The sequence below is a fragment of the Pristiophorus japonicus genome, chromosome 14 (genome assembly GCF_044704955.1).
Source record: "Pristiophorus japonicus isolate sPriJap1 chromosome 14, sPriJap1.hap1, whole genome shotgun sequence".
In the NCBI taxonomy this organism is placed as follows: Eukaryota; Metazoa; Chordata; class Chondrichthyes; family Pristiophoridae; genus Pristiophorus; species Pristiophorus japonicus.
In genome coordinates, this window is record NC_091990.1 from 163,869,019 (window position 1) to 163,892,802 (window position 23,784).

At 47.8% G+C, this 23,784-nt stretch overlaps 1 protein-coding gene across 1 annotated transcript in view; it reads right to left on the reverse strand.

Annotated features, from left to right (window-relative positions):
• The window catches only part of cd81a (CD81 molecule a), a 71,223-nt gene that overhangs the window by 45,375 nt on the left and 2,064 nt on the right, over window positions 1–23,784 (reverse strand). Inside the window, exon 2 of the mRNA XM_070899770.1 lies at window positions 16,935–17,049. Within this exon, the coding sequence (XP_070755871.1) occupies window positions 16,935–17,049 (115 nt within the window). The remainder of the gene's footprint in view (window positions 1–16,934; window positions 17,050–23,784) is intronic.

Genomic DNA, 23,784 nt, shown 5'->3' on the forward strand with positions numbered 1-23,784 from the left:
AAACCGGAGATAAAAGGACAAGGACAGGGTGTACAGAGTACAGAACAACAACAACGTGTATTTATATAGCGCCTTTAATGTAGTGAAACCTCCCAAGGCACTTCACAGGAGGATGATATAAAAATTGACACCAAGCCACACAAGTAGAAGTTAGCGCCGGTGACCAGAAGTGTATTAACGGGTGACCTAATCGAGGTGCTCAAGCTGATTAAAGGGTTTCATGGGATAGATCCAGAGAAATGATTCCTCTGGTTGGAGGGTCCAGAACAAGGGGCATAACTTTAAAATTAGAGCCAGACCGATCTTAGGGTGATGTCAGGAACCACTTCCTCACACAAAGGGCAGTGGGAATCGGGAACTCAGTCTCCACTCCCACCTCAAAAAACGCTATTGAGGCTAGGTCAATTGAAAATTTCAAACAGATTTTTGTTCGGCAAGGCTATTGAGGGTTACGGAACCAAGGACGGTAGATGGAGTTACGGTACAGATCAACCGTCATCTAATTAGAAAATAGGTGCAGGAGTAGGCCATTCGGCCCTTCTAGCCTGCACCGCCATTCAATGAGTTCATGGCTGAACATTCAACTTCAGTACCCCATTCCTGCTTTCTCGCCATACCCCTTGATCCCCCTAGCAGTAAGGACCTCATCTAACTCCTTTTTGAATATATTTAGTGAATTGGCCTCAACAACTTTCTGTGGTAGAGAATTCCACAGGTTCACCACTCTCTGGGTGAAGAAGTTCCTCCGCATCTCGGTCCTAAATGGCTTACCCCTTATCCTTAGACTGTGACCCCTGGTTCTGGACTTCCCCAACATTGGGAACATTCTTCCTGCATCTAACCTGTCTAACCCCGTCAGAATTTTATATGTTTCTATGAGGTCCCCTCTCATTCTTCTGAACTCCAGTGAATACAAGCCCAGTTGATCCAGTCTTTCTTGATAGGTCAGTCCCGCCATCCCGGGAATCAGTCTGGTGAACCTTCGCTGCACTCCCTCAATAGCAAGAATGTCCTTCCTCAGGTTAGGAGACCAAAACTGTACACAATACTCCAGGTGTGGCCTCACCAATGCCCTGTACAACTGTAGTAACATCTCCCTGCCCCTGTACTCAAATCCCCTCGCTATGAAGGCCAACATGCCATTTGCTTTCTTAACCGCCTGCTGCACCTGCATGCCAACCTTCAATGACTGATGTACCATGACACCCAGGTCTCTTTGCACCTCCCCTTTTCCTAATCTGTCACCATTCAGATAATAGTCTGTCTCTCTGTTTTTACCACCAAAGTGGATAACCTCACATTTATCCACATTATACTTCATCTGCCATGCATTTGCCCACTCACCTAACCTATCCAAGTCGCTCTGCAGCCTCATAGCATCATCCTCGCAGCTCACACTGCCACCCAACTTAGTGTCATCCGCAAATTTGGAGATACTACATTTTAATCCCCTCATCTAAATCATTAATGTACAGTGTAAACAGCTGGGGCCCCAGCACAGAACCTTGCGGTACCCCACTAGTCACTGCCTGCCATTCTGAAAAGTACCCATTTACTCCTACTCTTTGCTTCCTGTCTGACAACCAGTTCTCAATCCATGTCAGTACACTACCCCCAATCCCATGTGCTCTAACTTTGCACATCAATCTCTTGTGTGGGACCTTGTCGAACGTCTTCTGAAAGTCCAAATATACCACATCAACTGGTTCTCCCTTATCCACTCTACTGGAAACATCCTCAAAAAATTCCAGAAGATTTGTCAAGCATGATTTCCCTTTCACAAATCCATGCTGACTTGGACCTATCATGTCACCTCTTTCCAAATGCACTGCTATGACATCCTTAATAATTGATTCCATCATTTTACCCACTACCGATGTCAGGCTGACCGGTCTGTAATTCCCTGTTTTCTCTCTCCCTCCTTTTTTAAAAAGTGGGGTTACATGGCGTAACAGGCTCGAGGGGCTGAATGGGCCCTCCTGCTCCTGTGTAACAGGCTCGAGGGGCTGAATGGGCCCTCCTGCTCCTGTGTAACAGGCTCCAGGGGCTGAATGGGCCCTCCTGCTCCTGTGTAACAGGCTCCAGGGGCTGAATGGGCCCTCCTGCTCCTGTGCAACAGGCTCCAGGGGCTGAATGGGCCCTCCTGCTCCTGTGTAACAGGCTCCAGGGGCTGAATGGGCCCTCCTGCTCCTGTGTAACAGGCTCCAGGGGCTGAATGGGCCTCCTCCTGTTCCTATCACCTGCTACATGGAAACAATTTAATCATTCTATTTCAAGAAGCTATGGTGAATACCTTTGTGTTTCCAGTTGGTCAAGTGCTGGAATAATGGCCTATTCCAGTGTGCTGACAGTTCCCCTGGGAACTGAAGAATGTGGGGACATTGGGAAGATCAGGGCCAGGTTTGGTTTGCCTGCACTGTGTTGTGGAGCCGGAGAACGGTCAATACTCAATGTACAGCCCCAGGACACCCACACGTGACGTGCCAGAGAGAGGGCTGGTGCGACACAGTTATCAAAGGCTGCTTTCTGGCCACTTCACCACATACTGGAGCTCTCCCCACACCTCCCTCCCCTGGCCCACTCCACTCCACTCCACTCCACTCCACAGCTCACCCCCTCAGTTGCTGTCTGCAACTTCTTTTTCTTAAAAAAAAATTGTTGGAATTCAAAAATGACCGAAGTATAATTAAACATTTCGAATGATTTAATGGAAACTGTAATTTTGGGATAACGAGAGTCTTCTTTACATCCCGATGATTCAACAATTCCTGCTGATTGTGGTCGGATAACTGGTCAGTCACGAGTAACCATGGTAGTCAAGGGAATGGACACAGGATTTAAAACCACTTCACATTAAAAAACCGACCTCATGAAGTAACCTCAAACATCTACACTTTGCCATTCCCTCAAAAGCAGCAGTATTTCTAACAGTAAAAATACCAGGAGCTACTCTGGCTCAGCGTCTAAATGCACCATCTAGTGGTGGCACAAAGCCATGCACTCACCTTTGAGCCAGAAGGTCGTGGGTTCAAGTCCCACTCCGACGTTTGTACACTTTGGTGATCTCAGTATTGATGAGTGCTACGCAGTCAGAAGTGCCCTTTTCAGATCAGACGTTAAACTGAGGCCCTGGCTACCCTCCAATATGGATGTAAAAGTTCCCATGATACTATTTGAAGAAGAGTTTTAACACCAACAAAAACAGATTATGCACTTATCATCGGCAGTCCCTCGAAACGAGGATGACTTGCTTCCACGCCAAAAAACGGACGAGTTCACAGGTGTTTCAATGAAGGACCCGAACTACATCCTGAAGGGTGGAAGATGCCTGTGCGCGGATTTTTTTTAACGTGTGGTGGCCGTTGCACACCAGCCACCACACGGGCTTGACAGAGCACGGGCTTGACAGAGCTAGGTCTTGGTCCAGCGGCAAGGGTTAACCAGGACAATTGGAGACCAGCTCTGCTGCACGGACCTAGTGCACACACATATCACAGTGTGGGCTGGCCCGTGCCGCCCGAGTCCCTGGCCCCCAATTACGTCCCTCCAGAGTCTCACCGCGCCTGCTGTACCTGCCCACGCTCCAATCACCGACCTGGACCTTGGTGACATCACTCTTCGCTGCCGTTGCCCTCCTGCACCAGCTCGCGCTGTACCTTGAAGGGGAACGCCTCCTCGCTGCTCACGGGCCTCCGCACGGTGCTCCTTTTATCACATTGCTGTTCGTGGGAGCTTGCTGTGCACAAATTGGCTGCGGCATCTCCTTACAAAACAACAGCGATGACACTTGAAACAATTCATTGGCTGTGAAGCGTTTTGGAACGACCCGAGAATCTGACCTCAGCTGGGCAGGGGTAAGGATGCTACAATGGCCCCTGCCGAGAAAACAACTTGTATTTATAGCGCATCAGTAAAAGAAAGACTTGCATTTATATAGCACCTTTCACAACCTCCGTATGCCCAAAAGCCAATGAAGTACTTTTTGAAGTGTAGTCACTGTTGCAATGTGGGAAAAGCCAATTTGTGCACATCAAGCTCCCACACACAGCAATGTGATAATGATCAGATAATCTGTTTTTTTTTATAACTGATGTTGATTGGCCAGGAACTCTTTGAAATAGTGCCATGGAATCTTTTGCGTCCATCCGAAGGGGCCGATAGGGCCTCAGTTTAACATCCCATCCGAAAGACGGCACCTCCGACAGTGCGGCGCTCCCTCAGTACCGCCCCTCCGACAGTGCGGCGCTCCCTCAGTACCGCCCCTCCGACAGTGCGGCGCTCCCTCAGTACCGCCCCTCCGACAGTGCGGCGCTCCCTCAGTACCGCCCCTCCGACAGTGCGGCGCTCCCTCAGTACTGCCCCTCCGACAGTGCGGCGCTCCCTCAGTACCGCCCCTCCGACAGTGCGGCGCTCCCTCAGTACCGCCCCTCCGACAGTGCGGCGCTCCCTCAGTACTGCACTGGAGTGTCTGCCTAGATTTTTGTGCTCGAGTCTCGAGTGAGATTTGAACACACAACCTTCTGACTCATTCGAAAGTGCTGTTTATAGCAGTACAAATTGGACAAAAATGTATACCGAGACAACACAGTAGATATTAGGAGGGGCTGACCGAAAGCTTGGTCAGAGAGGAGGGCCTTAAGGAAGGAGGGAGAATTCCAGAGCCTGGGGTGTAGAGCAACTGATAATTGAGACCGAACGGGTCAGCAGGCGCTCGCAACAGCTGCACCAATCCCAGTCCAGGTCTTCAGAAGAGGAGAAAAAACTGGGAAAAAATCTAAATGAAAATCCTTCAGGAAAAATGTTACATCATTTAATTCCATCGCAGACAAGGCAGCCCAGTCATCGATCCTTCCTGGTGCTTTTTTGCAAAATGAAACTAGCCAGGTTTGAAACGTGAAGCATTGGCTGTAAATCAAAGGGGGCACACACACACACACACATTTTCATTCCAGTCACATCCATTGCCTGGCAATAGGAAGCATCAATGGCATCAGAAGCACAGCACCGCCTCCTTGTTCTGCCTGCTCCACGGCACAATAGCCTTTGCCTGAGAATCTGCAGCATCAGTCCAGGCTCAATGCTTTTCTGTCGGCAATGAATAGCTTCTCGTTATCAGGGGCTCTGGAACCAGGCCTGGAGAAACGTCAGTGCGAGGCTGTGGAGCAGTGTGGGACACCACCCCGTGGTGTCCAGGGGTGCAGTGTTGAACACTAGAAACCTCCAGGTTCCACCTTATAATTCAACTGTTGATGTAATGGTCTATTGAAGGGGGTTTCCATTGTTCTGCAGGTGTCTGAATTATGTTGGTCGACTTATTTGCAGCACTTTTACAGTTACTGTGCTCGGCAGTTTGATTCTACCCAGATACTATACATAAGAAATAGGAGCAGGAGTAGGCCATACGGCCCCTCGAGCCTGCTCCGCCATTCAATACGATCATGGCTGATCTAATCATGGACTCGGGTCCACTTCCCTGCCCACTCCCCATAGCCCCTGTCTATTTCTGTCTTAAATTTATTCAATGTCCCAGCTTCCCAGGATGGCAGGACTGACATATGAAGATAGATTGGATCGACTAGGCTTATATTCACTGGAATTGAGAAGAATGAGGGGATTTCACAGAAACATATAAAATTCTGACGGGATTGGACAGGTTAGATGCAGGAAGAATGTTCCCGATGTTGGGGATGTCCAGAACCAGGGGTCACAGTCTAAGGATAAGGGGTAAGCCATTTAGGACAGAGAGGAGGAGAAACTTCTTCACTCAGAGAATTGTGAACCTGTGGAATTCTCTACCACAGAAAGTTGTTGAGGCCAGTTCGTTAGATATGTTCAAAAGGGAGTTAGATGTGACCCTTACGGCTAAAGGGATCAAGGGGTATGGAGAGAGAGCAGGAATGGGGTACCGAAGTTGCATGATCAGCCATGATCTTATTGAATGGTGGTGCAGGCTCGAAGGGCCAAATGGCCTACTCCTGCACCTATTTTACATGTTTCTATGTTTCCACAGCTCCTTGGGGCAGCGAATTCCACAGATTTCCAACCCTCAGAAGAAATTTCTCCTCATCTCAGTTTTAAATGGGTGGCCCCTTATCCTAATGTTGGGTATAGTCACATCTCAGCAATGGGAAGAATGTATTACTGGCTTGTATGACTTGAATGAGATGACACGCAAAGAATGTACTGCACAACAGCTTAGAAGACCCTCTTGACCATCCACAAGACAGCTCAAAGATTAGAGAGAGAGAGTCTGGTATCATAAACACACGAAACTGGCTTGACTCGAGCCACCTCAGAGCAGTTGGAGAAATCCCATGGAAACCCGACAAGAGTCAGTGCCTTTGGATGATGAGGGTGGAATTTAAAATGGAGTTTCTCAGTCAGATGCAGAGATGTAACACTGTAGTGCAGCCGCCCTTCTGCGGACCCTCGATACTGATTGGCTAGTCACCCAATGGGCTGTGGCAGCAAAGCTCGGGCCCACAATGTCGGCCGGCCAATGGCTGGGTGTTTTACCACCCCGTTCAGCCACACATTGGCCAAAAACTTCAAGAGGCCCTGTGCTCCTCTCAGGCCGCAGTTACATCTTTTGGCCAACTCCCAACATCTGCAGCAGCTCAGTAACTAGGCAGTGCCTTGCAGAACACACTCCCCTCTGTTTGGCCTCACTGTAAGCATTTGTGAAATCTTGGGCACTTGGCCCAAAGTGGACACAAGAGAAGCCAGCGTCGGACACACGTCGCCCGAGAATCTGAAGCACACGGCGCTCTGCCTGACTGCTGCTAAATATAGACCCACCACTCAATCAGAAAGGAGTCGGATCACCTCAAACACTCACTGGCCTGCACTCAATTATCATGGCTGTCAACACAGACTAAACCTCAGGTATGGGATATATATCCATGGGGTTTGTCGGGCTAAAACAATGTGACACGCTGCATCAGTCACAAGGGTGCAGGGGATAGCCAAGGGCAGTAATGTAACATAAGAATATAAGAAATAGGAGCAGGAGTAGGCCATAAAGCCCCCTCGAGCCTGCTCCACCATTTAATCAGATCATGGCTGATCTGATCACGGACTCAGCTCCACTTCTCCACCCACTCCCCGTAACCCCTTATCGTTTAAGAAACTGTCTATTTCTGTCTTAAATTTATTCAATGTCCCAGCTTCCACAGCTCTGAGGCAGCAAATTCCACAGATTTACAACCCTCAAAGAAATTTCTCCTCATCTCTGTTTTAAATGGGCGGCCCCTTATTCTAAGATCATGCCCTCTAGTTCTAGTCTCCCCCATCAGTGGAAACATTCTCTCTGCATCCACCTTGTCAAGCCCTCTCAATCTTATACATTTCAATAAGATCACCTTTCAGTCTTCTGAATTCCAATGAGTAGCGGCCCAACCTACTCAACCTTTCCTCAGTAGTCAACCCCCTCAATCCCAGAATCAACCTTGTGAACCTTCTCTGAACTGCCTCCAAAGCAAGTATATCCTTTCGTAAATATGGAAACCAAAATTGCACGCAGTATTCCAGGTGTGGCCTCACCAATACCTTATATAGCTGTAGTAAGACTTCCCTGCTTTTATACTCCATCCCCTTTGCAATAAAGGCCAAGATACCATTGGCCTTCCTGATCACTTGCTGTACCTGCATACTATCCTTTTGTGTTTCATGCACAAGTACCCCCAGGTCCCGCTGTACTGCTGCACTTTGCAATCTTTCTCCACTTAAATAATAACTTGCTCTTTGATGTTTTTCTACCAAAGTGCATGACCCCACACTTTCCAACATTATACTCCATCTGCCAAATGTTTGCCGATGTCCGTTTGCAGATTTTGTGTCCTCCTCACATTGTTTTTCCTCCCATCTTTGTTATCGTCAGCAAACTTGGCTACATTATACTCAGTCCCTTCTTCCAAGTCGTTAATATAGATTGTAAATAGTTGGTTTCCCTGTGGCACCCCACTAGTTACTGATTGCCAACCTGAGAATGAACCATTTATCCCAACACTCTATTTTCTGTTAGTTAGCCAATCCTCTATCCATGCTAATATATTACCTCCAACCCTGTGAACTTTTATCTTGTGCAATAACCTTATGTGGCACCTTGTCAAATGCCTTCTGGAATCCAAATACACCACATCCACTGGTTCCCTTTTATCCACCCTGTTCGTTACATCCTCAGAGAGCTCCAGTAAATTTGTCAAACATGACTTCCCCTTCATAAATCCATGCTGACTCTGCCTGACACAATTTTGCTTTTCCAAATGTACTGCTACAGCTTCTTTAATAATGGACTCCAACATTTTCCCAACCACAGATGTTAGGCTAACTGGTCTATAGTTTCCTGCTTTTTGTCTGCCTCCTTTTTTAAATAGGGGCGTTACATTTGCAGTTTTCCAATCTGCTGGGACCTCCCCAGAATCTAGGGAATTTTGGTAAATTACAACCAATGCACCAACAATCCCTGCCACTACTTCTCTTAAGACCCTAGGATGCAAGCCATCAGGTCCAGGGGATTTATCTGCCTTTAGTCCCATTATCTTACTGAGTACCACCTCCTTAGTGATTGTGATGTAATATATTAATACAATACTCGCTCATTCTTTTTCTGCGAGTCACCCCTTTTCTATATTTCACGATCTCTCCATCACCCATCTGGGATTTGCAAGTGCTCTCACTGGCTGGGAACACTACATTAAATATACTGGCTCTATTTTCTTGATAAAAAGCATTTCCTGTTGGGTCAGCTACATATTGTTCTTTTATTCTCTCACGACCCAGCTGGAGAAATTATGGGATTGAATGACAGCCACCAGTTAACACGATATCAAGGTGCAAGTGAGAAAGGTCAGTGTCTCCAGGTGAGAAAGTGAACGAGCTCAGTTATACATTAACAAACAGTGGATCAGCCATCAAAGATGGCCCGTTATATGCAAGCCAACAATGTAATCACATACGGCAAAGTTAGACACACCTTCAGGTTCTGATGCCAATTCACACTAAACAGAAATGCTTTTGCCATCTGTTTTAAATACTCCAGGGGCCCAAGATCACCCATGGGGTTCCAAACATCAGATGGTCACAAACACCCAATCCGGGTTCCTTTCTGCACCAGCCCAAGAACAATTAAACTACAAACCGTCTTTCCTGTGCAATTCCTGCTCGGAGTCAGGCTTCGCTTCCTCACAATTCCCACCAGCATCACACATCCTGCTCAGGAAAAGATCTCTTTTGAATGTCATTTATTCACTTAAAGCATTCAGCTAACAGGAAGTGGGACGTAAAGTCACTGCTTTCGTCTCGCACCAGTGGATCCCGACAATTGGACCACAGACTGAGCCGTTAAACTCTGAAACCCCACTCCATCACACCCAAGTAAACATAAGAACATAAGAAATAGGAGCAGGAGTAGGCCATACGGCCCCTCGAGCCTGCTCCGCCATTTAATAAGATCATGGACTCAGGTCCACTTCCCTGCCCGCTCCCCATAACCCCTTATCGGTTAAAAAAAAACTGTATTACTGTCTTAAATTTATTCAATGTCCCAACTTCCACAGCTCTGAGGCAGTGAATTCCACAGATTTACTACCCTCAGAGAAGAAATTCCTCCTCATCTCAGTTTTGAATGGGCGGCCCCTTATTCTAAGATCATGCCCTCTAGTTCTAGTCTCCCCCATCAGTGGAAACATCCTCTCTGCATCCACCTTATCAAGCCCCCTCATAATCTTATATGTTTCAATTAGATCACACCTCATTCTTCTGAATTCCAATGAGTAAAGGCCCAACCTTTCCTCATAAGTCAACCCCCTCATCTCTGGAATCAACCTAGTGATCCTTCTTTGAGCTGCCTCCAAAGCAAGTATATCCTTTCGTAAATATGGAAACCAAAACTGTACGCAGTATTCCAGGTGTGGCCTCACCAATACCCCTGTATAACTGTAGCAAGACGTCCCTGCTTTTATACTCCATCCCCTTTGCAATAAAGGCCAAGATGCCATTGGCCTTCCTACTTGCTGTACCTGCATACTAACCTTCCGTGTGTCATGCACAAGTACCTCAGGTCCTGCTGCACTTTGCAATCTTTCTCCATTTAAATAATAACTTGCTCTTTGATTTTGTGCTGAGTCTATCCATTACACGACAGGTGGGCACTGGTGATGGAGTACAGAGCCCAAACAGAGTGGGTGGGGGACGAGGGGAGATTGGCAGAGGGCTGCAGCAAAGCTAAACGCTCCGAGATGCGAAAGACAGACTCAATGAAGACCACGGCCACATGGAGTTACACAGAGGCAATGGCCCAGGGTTAGTGGAATTCACTGAACACCAGTGTTTACTGCAGCCCAGCCAAAGCCTTCCACATTTGTTTTTTTATATATAAAATATTTTTTTCTGCTTCATAACAAGTGTTTACATTTGCCAGGCAACTCTGTGTTTGAGACTGTTTATAGCAATAGTCGGATAAATGGAATATTTTAAGTAACTGCTTGGCTTGCAACCCCCACCCACCTCATGTACACAATTCAGAATCCTTCAACCATTTCACATCGGCACAAGCTCGCTGCACAATTTCACTTCTGTAATCCGGAGACAGGAGTCTTCCCTCTTGTTTAGTTGCCAGACATTTGCACGACACACCGCACAAGGTAAAATCACTCGTACCGTCAGAGGGCTACAGCACGCACACTTACAATATCTTGCTACTTCATCATCAACCACACACAAGAACATAAGAAATAGGAGCAGGAGTAGGCCACCTGGCCCTTCGAGCCGGCCCAGCCACTTAATACGATCATGGCTGACCGGATCCTGGCCTCAGCTCCACTTCCCCGCACGCTCCCCATAACCCTTGACTCCCACATTTGTGGTTCTCGCACTCCTCGACCCCCCCCGCATTCCCCACTCCCTTCCCCCCCCCCTGTGCAGGTTCCAATCCCAGAGGCAACCCTGTTACTTCCCTTACTCTGGGCAGAAGTAGCAAATGCCACGATGCAGCCATGGAGAACAATGGTAGCAGAGAGTCGAACCACCATCCACCAGGGAACAGGTTCACCACCCTCTGAGTGAAGACATTTCTCTTCACACCTTCTTTACCTTAGCCAAGTGGCCGTTCTTCATGCAAGAGCCTGTACAGTGAACAGTGGCAGGCTATTAGACTGTGAGGGGCATAACAGCCCAATCCTGTTTGCACCGGACTTCCTCACACAAACATTCCAGCAGAGGTCACGGGATAGCAAACAGGAGCAGCGGCCCTGGCTGGTTCTTCCCCCATCCCTAGCCTGGAGCGTAGAAGCCAGCTTCGGTGCCCCAACTGTGAGCCAGGAATGGAGCCGGCATCTTGGGCTCTGTATGGTTAACACTATACCAGGAGACAGACACGGTTATCCACGAGGCAGTGGGCAGCAGTTTATGCAGTTATTCCCACAGCTGATGCGCACACACACACACACACACACACACACACACACACACACACACACACACACACACACACACACACAGAGGGACTGCTACTGGCATCCAGTGCAAAATCTGGCTGTGGAACTGAATGGCTTTTGAATCTCGATATTGAGTAAATGGGAAGTGATTAAGATGCGTTGAGGGATTTAAGTCTGGTAATCATTTTTTGGACAGGAAATGAAGGAGTGACTATCGCTTCCTATCGAGGCAGGATGTTTCTCTCATCAAAGGGCTAAGGTCACAGTTGACGTCTGGCCAGCATGTAATGCACAGTCTCCATCTGCAGCCGCAGATTAACCTCTGGGAACTAGAATATGAGCTGGAGATTTAATATCCACCTCACACCAGACTCCAACACGTCAGCAACTCACCAGATAAACCATCGGCGGACATCCCCTCCATGTCATACACACACAGGTTGCTCTCCCTCCCCTCCCCTCCAGGCACACATGCAGCTCATTCACATGTGTTTGAAATATGAACACATGCCCAGGAAGGGCATTCCTTTCCACAGAATCGGCATCTCTTCCAGCCACATGTACAGACCGTGAAAAACATCTCACTTCAGATCCCGCTCACTCATTGCCTCTCCTCTGCCGATATTAGTCACGAGAGAGAACTGCAAAACGCAACCAGAACTTTCAAAGTATGCTCTGAGATTTAGTGCAACCTCCCCTGATGGTAAGCCTAAAAGTGGAGGGAGGGAGAAGGGGAAGAGGGGACGACGACGACGACAGAGAAACGTGGGGGGGGGGGAAGGAAGACGGACACGGACAGAGCGAGGCTGGGGGGGGGGGAGAAAAGAGACGACGACAGAGAGACGGGGGGGGGGGGGGGGAAGACGGGGGACGGGGACGGACAGAGAGAGGCGGGGGGAGGGGGGGGGGGAACGACGACACGACAGGGGGACGGGGGGAGGGGGGAGGGGGGAGGGGGGAGGGGGGAGAATGACGAGAGACGGGGGGGGGGGGAATGACGGGGGATGGGACGGACAGAGAGACCGGGGAGCGGGGGAAGACGGGGGACGGGGACGGACAGAGAGGGGCTGGGGAGAAAAGAGACGACGACAGAGAGACGGGGGGGGGGGGGGGGGAAGACGGGGGGGGGGGGGAAGACGGGGGACGGGGACGGACAGAGAGAGGCTGGGGGAGGGGGGACGACGACACGACAGAGAGACGGGACGGGGGACGGGGGACGGGGGACGGGGGACGGGGGACGGGGGACGGGGGACGGGGGACGGGGGACGGGGGACGGGGGACGGGGGACGGGGGACGGGGGAGACAGAGAGACCGGGGGCGGGGGGGGTGGGTGTGAGGTCTGTCGAACTCCACTGGGGCTTCCATGACACGGCCCCACTGGGAGAAGTTGTGCAGCATGGGACAGCAAGCACCGCAGAAATTGTCGCTGGAGCAGATTGCCGAGCAGCCTGTGATTGTACGTTAGCCTCACCAGGGCCAATCGAACTCCAGTGGAGACAGGCACCACACTGTACAGTTGAGTCTGCTTAATGTTATAAATTTATCCGGTCAAACAGTAAGTAATTATATGTATCATAACAATAGAAACACTTTCCTCAAACACTGCCGGACCGTTTAAGGCATTTACAATTTTAAGGACAAGGTAATAATGTAAAAAAAACCTCCAATATCTTACTTAAATTTGCCGCTAATGGGAATCAGTAATTTTAGCCTGTTTCATCTTCAAAACTGAATCATGAGCAATTATTTCTTCAATTCTTGCCAGATCAGCCCAAATTTTTGAGTCAAGCAAGTCACATTGATGAGTATTGCATACATCAAATATCCAAACATCTTGAGACAGGCTGGATAAACAGCAACCATCATTATGGCCCATTTAACTATTTAATTCCGACTCAAGTCGGCTCAAAACTTCAATGAGGTTCTGGTCACCTTCTCGCAACAAAATTCACAACATCCAGCAAATTGATAATTCAGCTGTGGCTTTGTGAGCAGCTAGTTTTTTTTCTAGCCAGAAACAGACAATAATGACCTGCAACAACCCCACCCCTCGTGGGAAGCCCCAGCCTTGCCCCACCCCTCGTGGGAAGCCCCAGCCTTGCCCCACCCCTCGTGGGAAGCCCCAGCCTTGCCCCACCCCTCGTGGGAAGCCCCAGCCTTGCAAGAAGATGGAGCAATTATGAGCAAACGATTCGGTCATGTCGATCTATGGTTGTTTAAAATTTGCACCCACAATGAAAACTTCACAGGCTTAAAATATTATTTGGTTCTTTGTTAATTGGGAGCTCAAACTTGCATACCATCTCATCTTTATAATCCAAAACAGATCCTGAAATGTGTAGAAAGCATACCAAGCATAGTCGGGACTGTCTGCCAGGACAGTAGAACATGTGGATTACAACATCACGCAAACACAACTGTATTCGAGTGCAGCTGGTCTGCTCGGAAATCAGAGGTCGGTGATCAGAAGCCAAGGCTACAGCTCTTTAATCCCCAGAAGCCACCCCGAGGCATGGCCATGAGGTCCACTGGTGGACTACCTTAGAATGAAGGCAGCATGGAAGGTGCTGAGAAAGCAGTTACTTGCATTATGTAGTCCGGTGGTGGCACTGTACAACCGATAACCCCTGAACTTTAGGAAATCCTGATACACTCATCCTCCTGTTGATCATCCAAGGGGAAAACAGATGCATTGTGATGCCCTAACATCGTGACTTTCTTTCTCCACGCATCTGCTCAAAGCTGACTGGACTGATATTCAGTGATGTATCCAATGACAACTTGAAAAGCACAATGGATAAAAGCCCAAGTGCAGTTGTGGCAGCTGTAGCCAGTGGCAGTGCAGAGGCTATGGTGTCGTGCGCTGGCTGTATGCACCATAACTCTCACCACGGCGACCCTGGTGAATCTGCTCTTGGGTAGAGTGGAGGTCTCTGCCCCTCGGTAATGTACTTGAGCCGACGGGTGACACCTCAGCTGCAGTCTGACCTGCATGGCATCCCTGCGATATTCCTCTTCCTTCAAAAGAGAGAGACTATCGGGGAATGCCCAGTGGGAAAGCCACAACGGCAGTGGAAAATAAAAATGGCAGCACCGCAGCGAGGCTCTTTAAACAGATCGCAAGACAGAATTCTCAGTAAAAATTACACTTTCATTGGCATTTAGAAGAATGAGAGGTGATCTTATTGAAACACAAGATTCTGAGGGGGCTGGACAGGGTAGATGCAGAGAGGATGTTTCCCCTCATGGGAGAATCTAGAACTAGGGGGCATAGTTTCAGAATAAGGGGCCGCCCATTTAAAACTGAGATGAGGAGGAATTTCTTCACTGAGGGTCGTGAATCTTTGGAATTCTCTACCCCAGAGAGCAGTGGAGGCTGGGTCATTGAATATATTTAAGGTGAAGATAGAGAGATTTTTAAATGGTAAGGGAGTAAAGGGTTGTGGAGAGCAGGGAAGTGGAGCTGAGTCCATGATCAGATCAGCCATGATCTTATTGAATGGCGGAGCAGGCTCGAGGCGCCAAATGGCCTACTCCTGCTCCTATTTCTTACGTAGTGCTAAAACCGATCTCCATATGGAGCTCAATGTTGAGAAATCCTGAACGCAGTTTATAACTGGTCAATTAAAGGAAACAGTGCGAAATGAGCGGAAGATCATTTGCATAGAAACATAGAAAATAGGTGCAGGAGTAGGCCATTCGGCCCTTCAAGCCTGCACCGCCATTCAATGAGTTCATGGCTGAACATGCAACTTCAGTACCCCATTCCTGCTTTCTTGCCATAACCCTTGATCCCCCTAGTAGTAAGGACTACATCTAACTCCTTTTTGAATATATTTAGTGAATTGGCCTCAACAACTTTGTGGTAGAGAATGAGTATAATGTGTTATTAAGCAGTAATTTACATACATATACCCAAAAACTGCTGGATGCTTCCTGCACCAGTTCAAAAAATGCAACCTGAGAATGAGTACAAGAGTAAATTGGCAGCAATCTAACGTCACGGGCTTCTACTCAACTTACTGATCAGGAACGCCGACTTTATGCCTAAAAAAATAAGCATTCGTGATCAGAAGAATCCGAAAACTTGTTCCAATTGTCTTGCGTGCTTAAACAAAGCACATGGGCACCCTTCTCTACAGCTAGACTGAAGGCAATGATCCCAAAACACAAATGATGTGTTATGGATTACACAATTATCCCAACATCTTTATAACAATCCCCAGCCCTGCCCCCATCTTGTGCCCCCGTGCTGGGGCCCTTTTGGCTGCGACAGTGTGGAGATCCCACACCTCATACATTAACCACAATTTGACCGTTAATGAATGTTGCCGACCATGTGTCAACACAGTAGTCAATCCGTGTACTTCTTCCTCACAAAACCTTCAATGAAAGATTGGTGCCAGTTTCTACATGACTAAAATGAACAAAATTCTGCCTGCACCACCTGAGGTTACTAATAATTATCCCTCAACTCCGCTCACAAGTATTAACTTTGTTTTCACAGCTGTCAAAGCCTGTCGAGGTTGGAAAGGGTCCATCCGCGCCAGGGTGTCCTTGGAGATGGAGCACACGGTGTCCACCGGTACGCTCGCGGCCTTCCGCGAGAGGTGGGCGCCGAAGGGACTGGAGTGCATCGTTACCCCCGGCAACCAAATTTTAATTTGATTTCATATGTTTTAAAGTTTAATTTGCTTTAATTGCCGGATTTTGTGTGTCCCCCTCCCCTTTTATAGGGGGCACTTGTAAAATATATGGAAAGGGTCCGTCAGATGGTACTTAGAAATGTGAACGCTATTTAAAAAAAAACAAAGGTTTCCTGATGTGCTGCTCTGAATTATGTTTTAAAGTAATATCAAGAAACTCCATTTTATTTATCCAATTTCTAGCTCACGTCGACAGGGTGGCCATTTTTGAACCAGAACTCCCATCATGCAACTGACTTGGCACGCCAATTCCAAGTCCCCATCCTCCTGAAAGCACCAACTGTGCCAGGACATGGTCCCACATGCATCAGCCGAGCTCCAGTTCCTCACTCTAGTGGCTATTCTTCATGTGTGAACCTAGCCAGCAGGTGCTGGCAAACTATTTTGCTTTTAGCGTCATCATAGCTGACCCCAATACTGTTCTCACATGGCTTCAATTCCCATTTTCCCCTTCGAGAACAGAAACACAGAGGCCAATTGGATTGTCCCAACTGCGGAGGTCTATTAACTGAAGAGCCCAATGGAACTAGGAACCTTCCAAGGTGATACGGCTCAGTACTGCACAAGGCAGTGTTTACCAGCAGTCATTGGGGGAGCTTGAACTTATTTTTACTTTTAAAACCGTTATAAATATGCTGACACAGATCCTGCTCGGGCTAAAAGTTCGAGTAGTCCCTTCAATTAGCAAGGCCTTGCTTAGGCTGCAATTTTTGTCAGATTGAACTGCGTTGTTATTCCTGACCAGTGGTTAGCCTTTCTGACAGCGTTTGGAACTCGAGGTTTCAATTCTTACCTATGAAGAAGGTGCTGGGGGCAGATTGGTCTTCAAAGTGCGTCTCCAGCACACTGGTCGTCTGAGGATCATGTCTGAGCCAGAGAGCCACACCCAGAACCACTCCTCCTGCAAGCTGGAAAAAAAAACGAACATTAAACACAATTTCCCTCATCTCCAATCTAGCCATCTCTTCCCCCATCACAGCCTTTCGTCTCCTGATATTCTCTTGTTTCTCCTGATTTTTCTGAATATCAAACCCACATTTGTTTCTTGTATCCTTTGATCTGATGCTATTTTCATCTCTATTCTATCACCACCACCAGTTAGTGCCCTCTTAATCTAAGCATCAAATACACCATCCTACATGATGCTCCTCTCCCAGCATCCTCTTTCTGACCTAGAACTTTAAAACTGTGGAGCTCCTCGTCCTTCAGTCCCTCCTTCACTCCCTCCCTCCCTCCCTCCTTCACTCCCTCCTTCACCCCCTCGCCCCCTCGCCCCCTTCACCCCCTCGCCCCCTTCACCCCCTCGCCCCCTTCACCCCCTCGCCCCCTTCACCCCCTCGCCCCCTTCACCCCCTCGCCCCCTTCACCCCCTCGCCCCCTTCACCCCCTCGCCCCCTTCACCCCCTCGCCCCCTTCACCCCCTCCACCCCCTCGCCCCCTTCACCCCCTCGCCCCCTTCACCCCCTCGCCCCCTTCACCCCCTACAATCTACAGGCTTTTTGAACCCAAGCTCGGTGTCACCTGACTACGAATTCCTGATTTATCTTGGCACTTCCCTTGTACTTTTTGCAAGTTTTATGGCATCCTGCGGAATGGGATTTGGCCTTTCACTCCATCATAAAGAAACTGGTTAGATGGAGACCAACTTCAATGTGAAAAGGGACGTGTCTGCCACGTCTACAACAGCACGGCTTATCGAGCTACTGGAGCTGCAATCTGAGCTACCAAACTGTAGATCAAGGTGTGGAGCTCACTCAGACCCAAACTATAGAACCCTCCGTTGGTACATTATAAATATGATACGATTTAAAAAAATATCAAAACAGAGATCTGTAGTTAGCCAATTATAACAGGAACAATTATGTATCTAATCACCGTCACACGAGAGGTGTGCAGAAGCCCCTCATTGACCACACAGATACCCTGTCCTCATTTCGAGGGATTGCCTATGATGATGATGAATTGAGGATCATGCACAAAGCTGGGCCAGCTGAACAACTTTATAAAAGATTTGAATACTGTTTCCATCGCCATGGGTGCTATAAAACATCTCACTCCTGAACAGAAGACAAGAAAAAGCTTGTGGTCTCTCACCTTCAAGTCTCTTTATCCAATGCAACTGACCATGTTCCCTCTCTATTGCACCAATATCTTGCTCTAGTCACTACTCCTCTAAACTTTCCTTTCATTTCTTCTCGGTGCCAAAAGATGCCATCCAGCATGCTCCGTCCTCGCGACATAAACCTTACTGTGTTGAAATCAAAATAAAACACACCGTCTCCCATTCTTCCACGTCCCGCAAGTCTTCTCTTATAATCTATAGGCTTTTAAAACTCAAAGCTTGGTGTCAACTAATTGCTACTTTCTGATGATGTACCTCATTCTCACTGTTGCCCTTCACTATGAGCCATGGCTCTTCACCTGGGTTGAAAATGCACCCAGCAGGACTGAAATATTCCCCATTCACCAGTACATCAGGGAAAGCCAACAGACTGTAAAATATTTATGAAACTCAAACATGACTGGTGACCACCAAGGTTAACAACTCATCATTTCTAGGTCAGTGGAGCATTGGGTTTGTGCAGGGCAATGAACTGCGCTCATTAGGTAACATCAGGTCAGCCAGAGTACCACCAGTACCCACTAGGTGTAATTGCCATTTCAGTGCCAGCATGCTCCAAAGCAACAGTTTGTTTTAATACTAACTCGCACTCACCATCAACTGAAGTGACACTACCTCAAGCTGTTTGCACACAGCCCCTAGTCAGCTTAGGGAGGTGACTGGATTTAACTCCAAGTCGGTGGGGTGACTTACACAGCACCTAATCCACTGCACCCGCCCGGATATCATTCATATCGATAATGCAGAAAAAGTTTGAAACTTAAACAAAAATAAGCCGGTTATAAATGTCAACTTTGGAAGAGCAATTCTCTTGCATTAGTGAGACATAGAAACATAGAAACATAGAAAATAGGTGCAGGAGTAGGCCATTCGGCCCTTCTAGCCTGCACCGCCATTCAATGAGTTCATGGCTGAACATTCAACTTCAGTACCCCATTCCTGCTTTCTCGCCATACCCCTTGATCCCCCTAGCAGTAAGGACCTCATCTAACTCCTTTTTGAATATATTTAGTGAATTGGCCTCAACAACTTTCTGTGGTAGAGAATTCCACAGGTTCACCACTCTCTGGGTGAAGAAGTTCCTCCGCATCTCGGTCCTAAATGGCTTACCCCTTATCCTTAGACTGTGTCCCCTGGTTCTGGACTTCGCCAACATTGGGAACATTCTTCCTGCATCTAACCTGTCTAACCCCGTCAGAATTTTATGTTTCTATGAGGTCCCCTCTCATTCTTCTGAACTCCAGTGAATACAAGCCCAGTTGATCCAGTCTCTCTTGATAGGTCAGTCCCGCCATCCCGGGAATCAGTCTGGTGAACCTTCGCTGCACTCCCTCAATAGCAAGAATGTCCTTCCTCAGGTTAGGAGACCAAAACTGTACACAATACTCCAGGTGTGGCCTCACCAATGCCCTGTACAACTGTAGCAACACCTCCCTGCCCCTGTACTCAAATCCCCTTGCTATGAAGGCCAACATGCCATTTGCTTTCTTAACCGCCTGCTGCACCTGCATGCCAACCTTCAATGACTGATGTACCATGACACCCAGGTCTCTTTGCACCTCCCCTTTTCCTAATCTGTCACCATTCAGATAATAGTCTGTCTCTCTGTTTTTACCACCAAAGTGGATAACCTCACATTTATCCACATTATACTTCATCTGCCATGCATTTGCCCACTCACCTAACCTATCCAAGTCGCTCTGCAGCCTCACAGCATCCTCCTCGCAGCTCACACTGCCACCCAACTTAGTGTCATCCGCAAATTTGGAGATACTACATTTAATCCCCTCATCTAAATCATTAATGTACAGTGTAAACAGCTGGGGCCCCAGCACAGAACCTTGCGGTACCCCACTAGTCACTGCCTGCCATTCTGAAAAGTACCCATTTACTCCTACTCTTTGCTTCCTGTCTGACAACCAGTTCTCAATCCATGTCAGTACACTATCCCCAATCCCATGTGCTCTAACTTTGCACATCAATCTCTTGTGTGCGACCTTGTCGAACGCCTTCTGAAAGTCCAAATATACCACATCAACTGGTTCTCCCTTATCCACTCTACTGGAAACATCCTCAAAAAATTCCAGAAGATTTGTCAAGCATGATTTCCCTTTCACAAATCCATGCTGACTTGGACCTATCATGTCACCTCTTTCCAAATGCACTGCTATGACATCCTTAATAATTGATTCCATCATTTTACCCACTACCGATGTCAGGCTGACCGGTCTATAATTCCCTGTTTTCTCTCTCCCTCCTTTTTTAAAAAGTGGGGTTACATTGGCTACCCTCCACTCCATAGGAACTGATCCAGAGTCAATGGAATGTTGGAAAATGACTGTCAACGCATCCACTATTTCCAAGGCCACCTCCTTAAGTACTCTGGGATGCAGTCCATCAGGCCCTGGGGATTTATCGGCCTTCAATCCCATCAATTTCCCCAACACAATTTCCCGGCTAATAAGGATTTCCCTCAGTTCCTCCTCCTTACTAGACCCCCCGACCCCTTTTATAACCGGAAGGTTGTTCGTGTCCTCCTTCGTGAATACCGAACCAAAGTACTTGTTCAATTGGTCCGCCATTTCTTTGTTCCCCGTTATGACTTCCCCTGATTCTGACTGCAGGGGACCTACATTTGTCTTTACTAACCTTTTTCTCTTTACATATCTATAGAAACTTTTGCAATCCGTCTTAATGTTCCCTGCAAGCTTCTTCTCATACTCCATTTTCCCTGCCCTAATCAAACCCTTTGTCCTCCTCTGCTGAGTTCTAAATTTCTCCCAGTCCCCAGGTTCGCTGCTATTTCTGGCCAATTTGTATGCCACTTCCTTGGCTTTAATACTATCCCTGATTTCCCTTGATAGCCACGGTTGAGCCACCTTCCCTTTTTTATTTCTATGCCAGACAGGAATGTACAATTGTTGTAGTTCATCCATGCGGTCTCTAAATGTCTGCCATTGCCCATCCACAGTCAACCCCTTAAGTATCATTCGCCAATCCATCTCAGCCAATTCACGCCTCATACCTTCAAAGTTAGCCTTCTTTAAGTTCTGGACCATGGTCTCTGAATTAACTGTTTCATTCTCCATCCTAATGCAGAATTCCACCATATTATGGTCACTCTTCCCCAAGGGGCCTCGCACAACGAGATTGCTCAGCAATCGTCCCAGCATTCTTATGAGTATTAAAAGAGCGAGTTAAGAGATAAATTGTGTACCAAATTAGGAGTTTTATTCTGTAAACTCAGGCCCACAAAGAACCCTGTCAAGACAGTTTGAATCATGTTTTACGTTCTAACAGAAACAACTTTCATCCTATGGGTTGGCTGCATTTGGATGGTGGAGTCAGCACTGAAACAAACCAGAGGACAGAGCAGTCAGTGAATTAGAAGGGCAGAGATGCCAACTTATGTTGGCACCGCCTCCAATTAGCTGCGATCCCAAGAACAGCGACGACTAGAGGGGGTTGGGAGAGGTAGCGGGTGCTCCAGGGCATGCTCCCTGCAATGATTCGCAAATTAATTCTGGTTCACTAAATGAACAAAAGGGAATTCCTGCATAGCCCTGGAAACCTCAGTAAGGGCTTTAAAAACGTGAGGATTCCTGTGCTGGCTCAGTTAGTAATGTGAGTGCTCAGTGTGGTACTGAGCTAAACAGTACAGAAGGCCTCGAGGTTTGATTCCCAGCCTGTGCCAAATTAGCTGATCTCAGCCCAGAGCGGTGGTCGGGCAGCCAAAACAAAGTCAGCTTCCGAATCTCTGGTCTCGGGATGGTTTCTGACTTGGCTCACGTATGTTAAATGGCAATATCCATGGAAACACAAGCTTAAATGAGTTAGTAACCTTGAGGAGGAGGGGTGTAAATGGAAGCAAGAAAATAACTGCAGATATGTCTATGTGCAAAGTATGAATGTCTTCATAGGATGGTTAAAGGCCTTAACCACACCATTCCCCAAATACACCCACCGCAGGGCCCCCAGCCCTGCCCACAGTTCCTGGACCAACTTCTACAGTTGTTGACATCTCTCTAATCCTTCCAACAAGGAACGCATGAGGTGTGACCAAATTGGCCGGGGGGGATCCTGAGGTTGGTTTGGGCCTCTGGGAAGCGGTGGGTTATCACAAATAATCTTGTTTTATTCCCTGCCCTGGTATGTGCTATTATTCAATGTTTATTGAAAAGCCTGTTGAGAGAGGGAGGGGAGACTGAAAGAGCCACTTCCCATACACTGCCGTCTCCTAGAGATGGTCCTGGCCCCGTGGCAGCCTTAACCATAAATCCTGCACTTCCTTTACTGCCTGAGCTTACAGGAGACGGCTATAAATAGCTGCTCAGGAGGCAGAGAAGCACTTGGTTTTCCGGAAATTACTCACTCACACAAAATCAGGACAAATACTGTTTGTATCAAAAGCTTGTTTTGAAAACTGGAGTCTGTTAAGCAAGCCAGAGACTAAAGGATGCACTGTTCTCTAAATAAGTACTCGGATCATTCTACTCCTATTCTGGGAAAACAACTAGGGAGGGAAAAAACACACTAGTTCAAACATATCCACCAGAGACTCCCCACCCGGCCACGGCTGTCACCAGGATTTCCAGGAGTGTGACTGCGGGGGTGTGAGATAGTCAGGAATGTCCAGATGCACTGTGAACACATCTTGGCTCTTCCAACCTTGGGCTGTGTCCAGAGAGAATATCTTGGGCTGTGTTAACACTAGAGTGCGGGTGGTTACAGGTCTGTCCCTGGTGGTAGGAGCAGTTTGAAGTGTTAATTAAGAGTCACACATAAAAAAACATATCGCACTACATTGAAGTGAATGGTTAAGAGCAATTTGTCCTCCAGTGTATTGGAGAAGGGGGGGATGGGGGGTTGGACTACGGGAGGCAAAGTCTGGTGGAATAAACTGATTTCTCAACAACTTGACGCACAGGGGCCACTCACCTACACCGCCTCTGAGCCCAGATGTGGCAATCAGCAGCGATGATGCAAACCAGGCCTTGAGCAGGTGGACAGGGAAATGCTGGTTATTGCCTGGTTTAGAAAGAATGCGACACTTAGTGTGGGGAAAACCCTGCTGATTCCGTCAGAGGGAGGCTTCTGTACGGGATGCTATCAGCCAGGCACTAGTCCAGTGAGTAAAGTTAACATCCAGTGTGGTTCTAAGCCATACAGACTCTTCACCTGTGCTGATCTGGGGCAGATGAGGCACAATAATTGGTCTCAATGTCCCCATGGCTGTCCAGTGACTCCTACTGAAAAGGGCAGGTGTGTGAATATTTCAGGTGACGACAATTATCTTCTTCTCTTCTCTTCTCAGGAATGTCACAGAGCTGGTCAACACTCACTTTCACCCCCATCCCACCCATTACATCTTTTTACTTTTTTCATTTACTTTGGTACCTGCATTCAAATCTGCCCGGACAGAATGAAGTGAGAGTCTTGTATGCCAGCATGAAATGAGTTTACAGTCTCAATCCAGTTCCTAATGGCCTCTCCCAGGAATTACATGTTGCCCAGGGTCGGG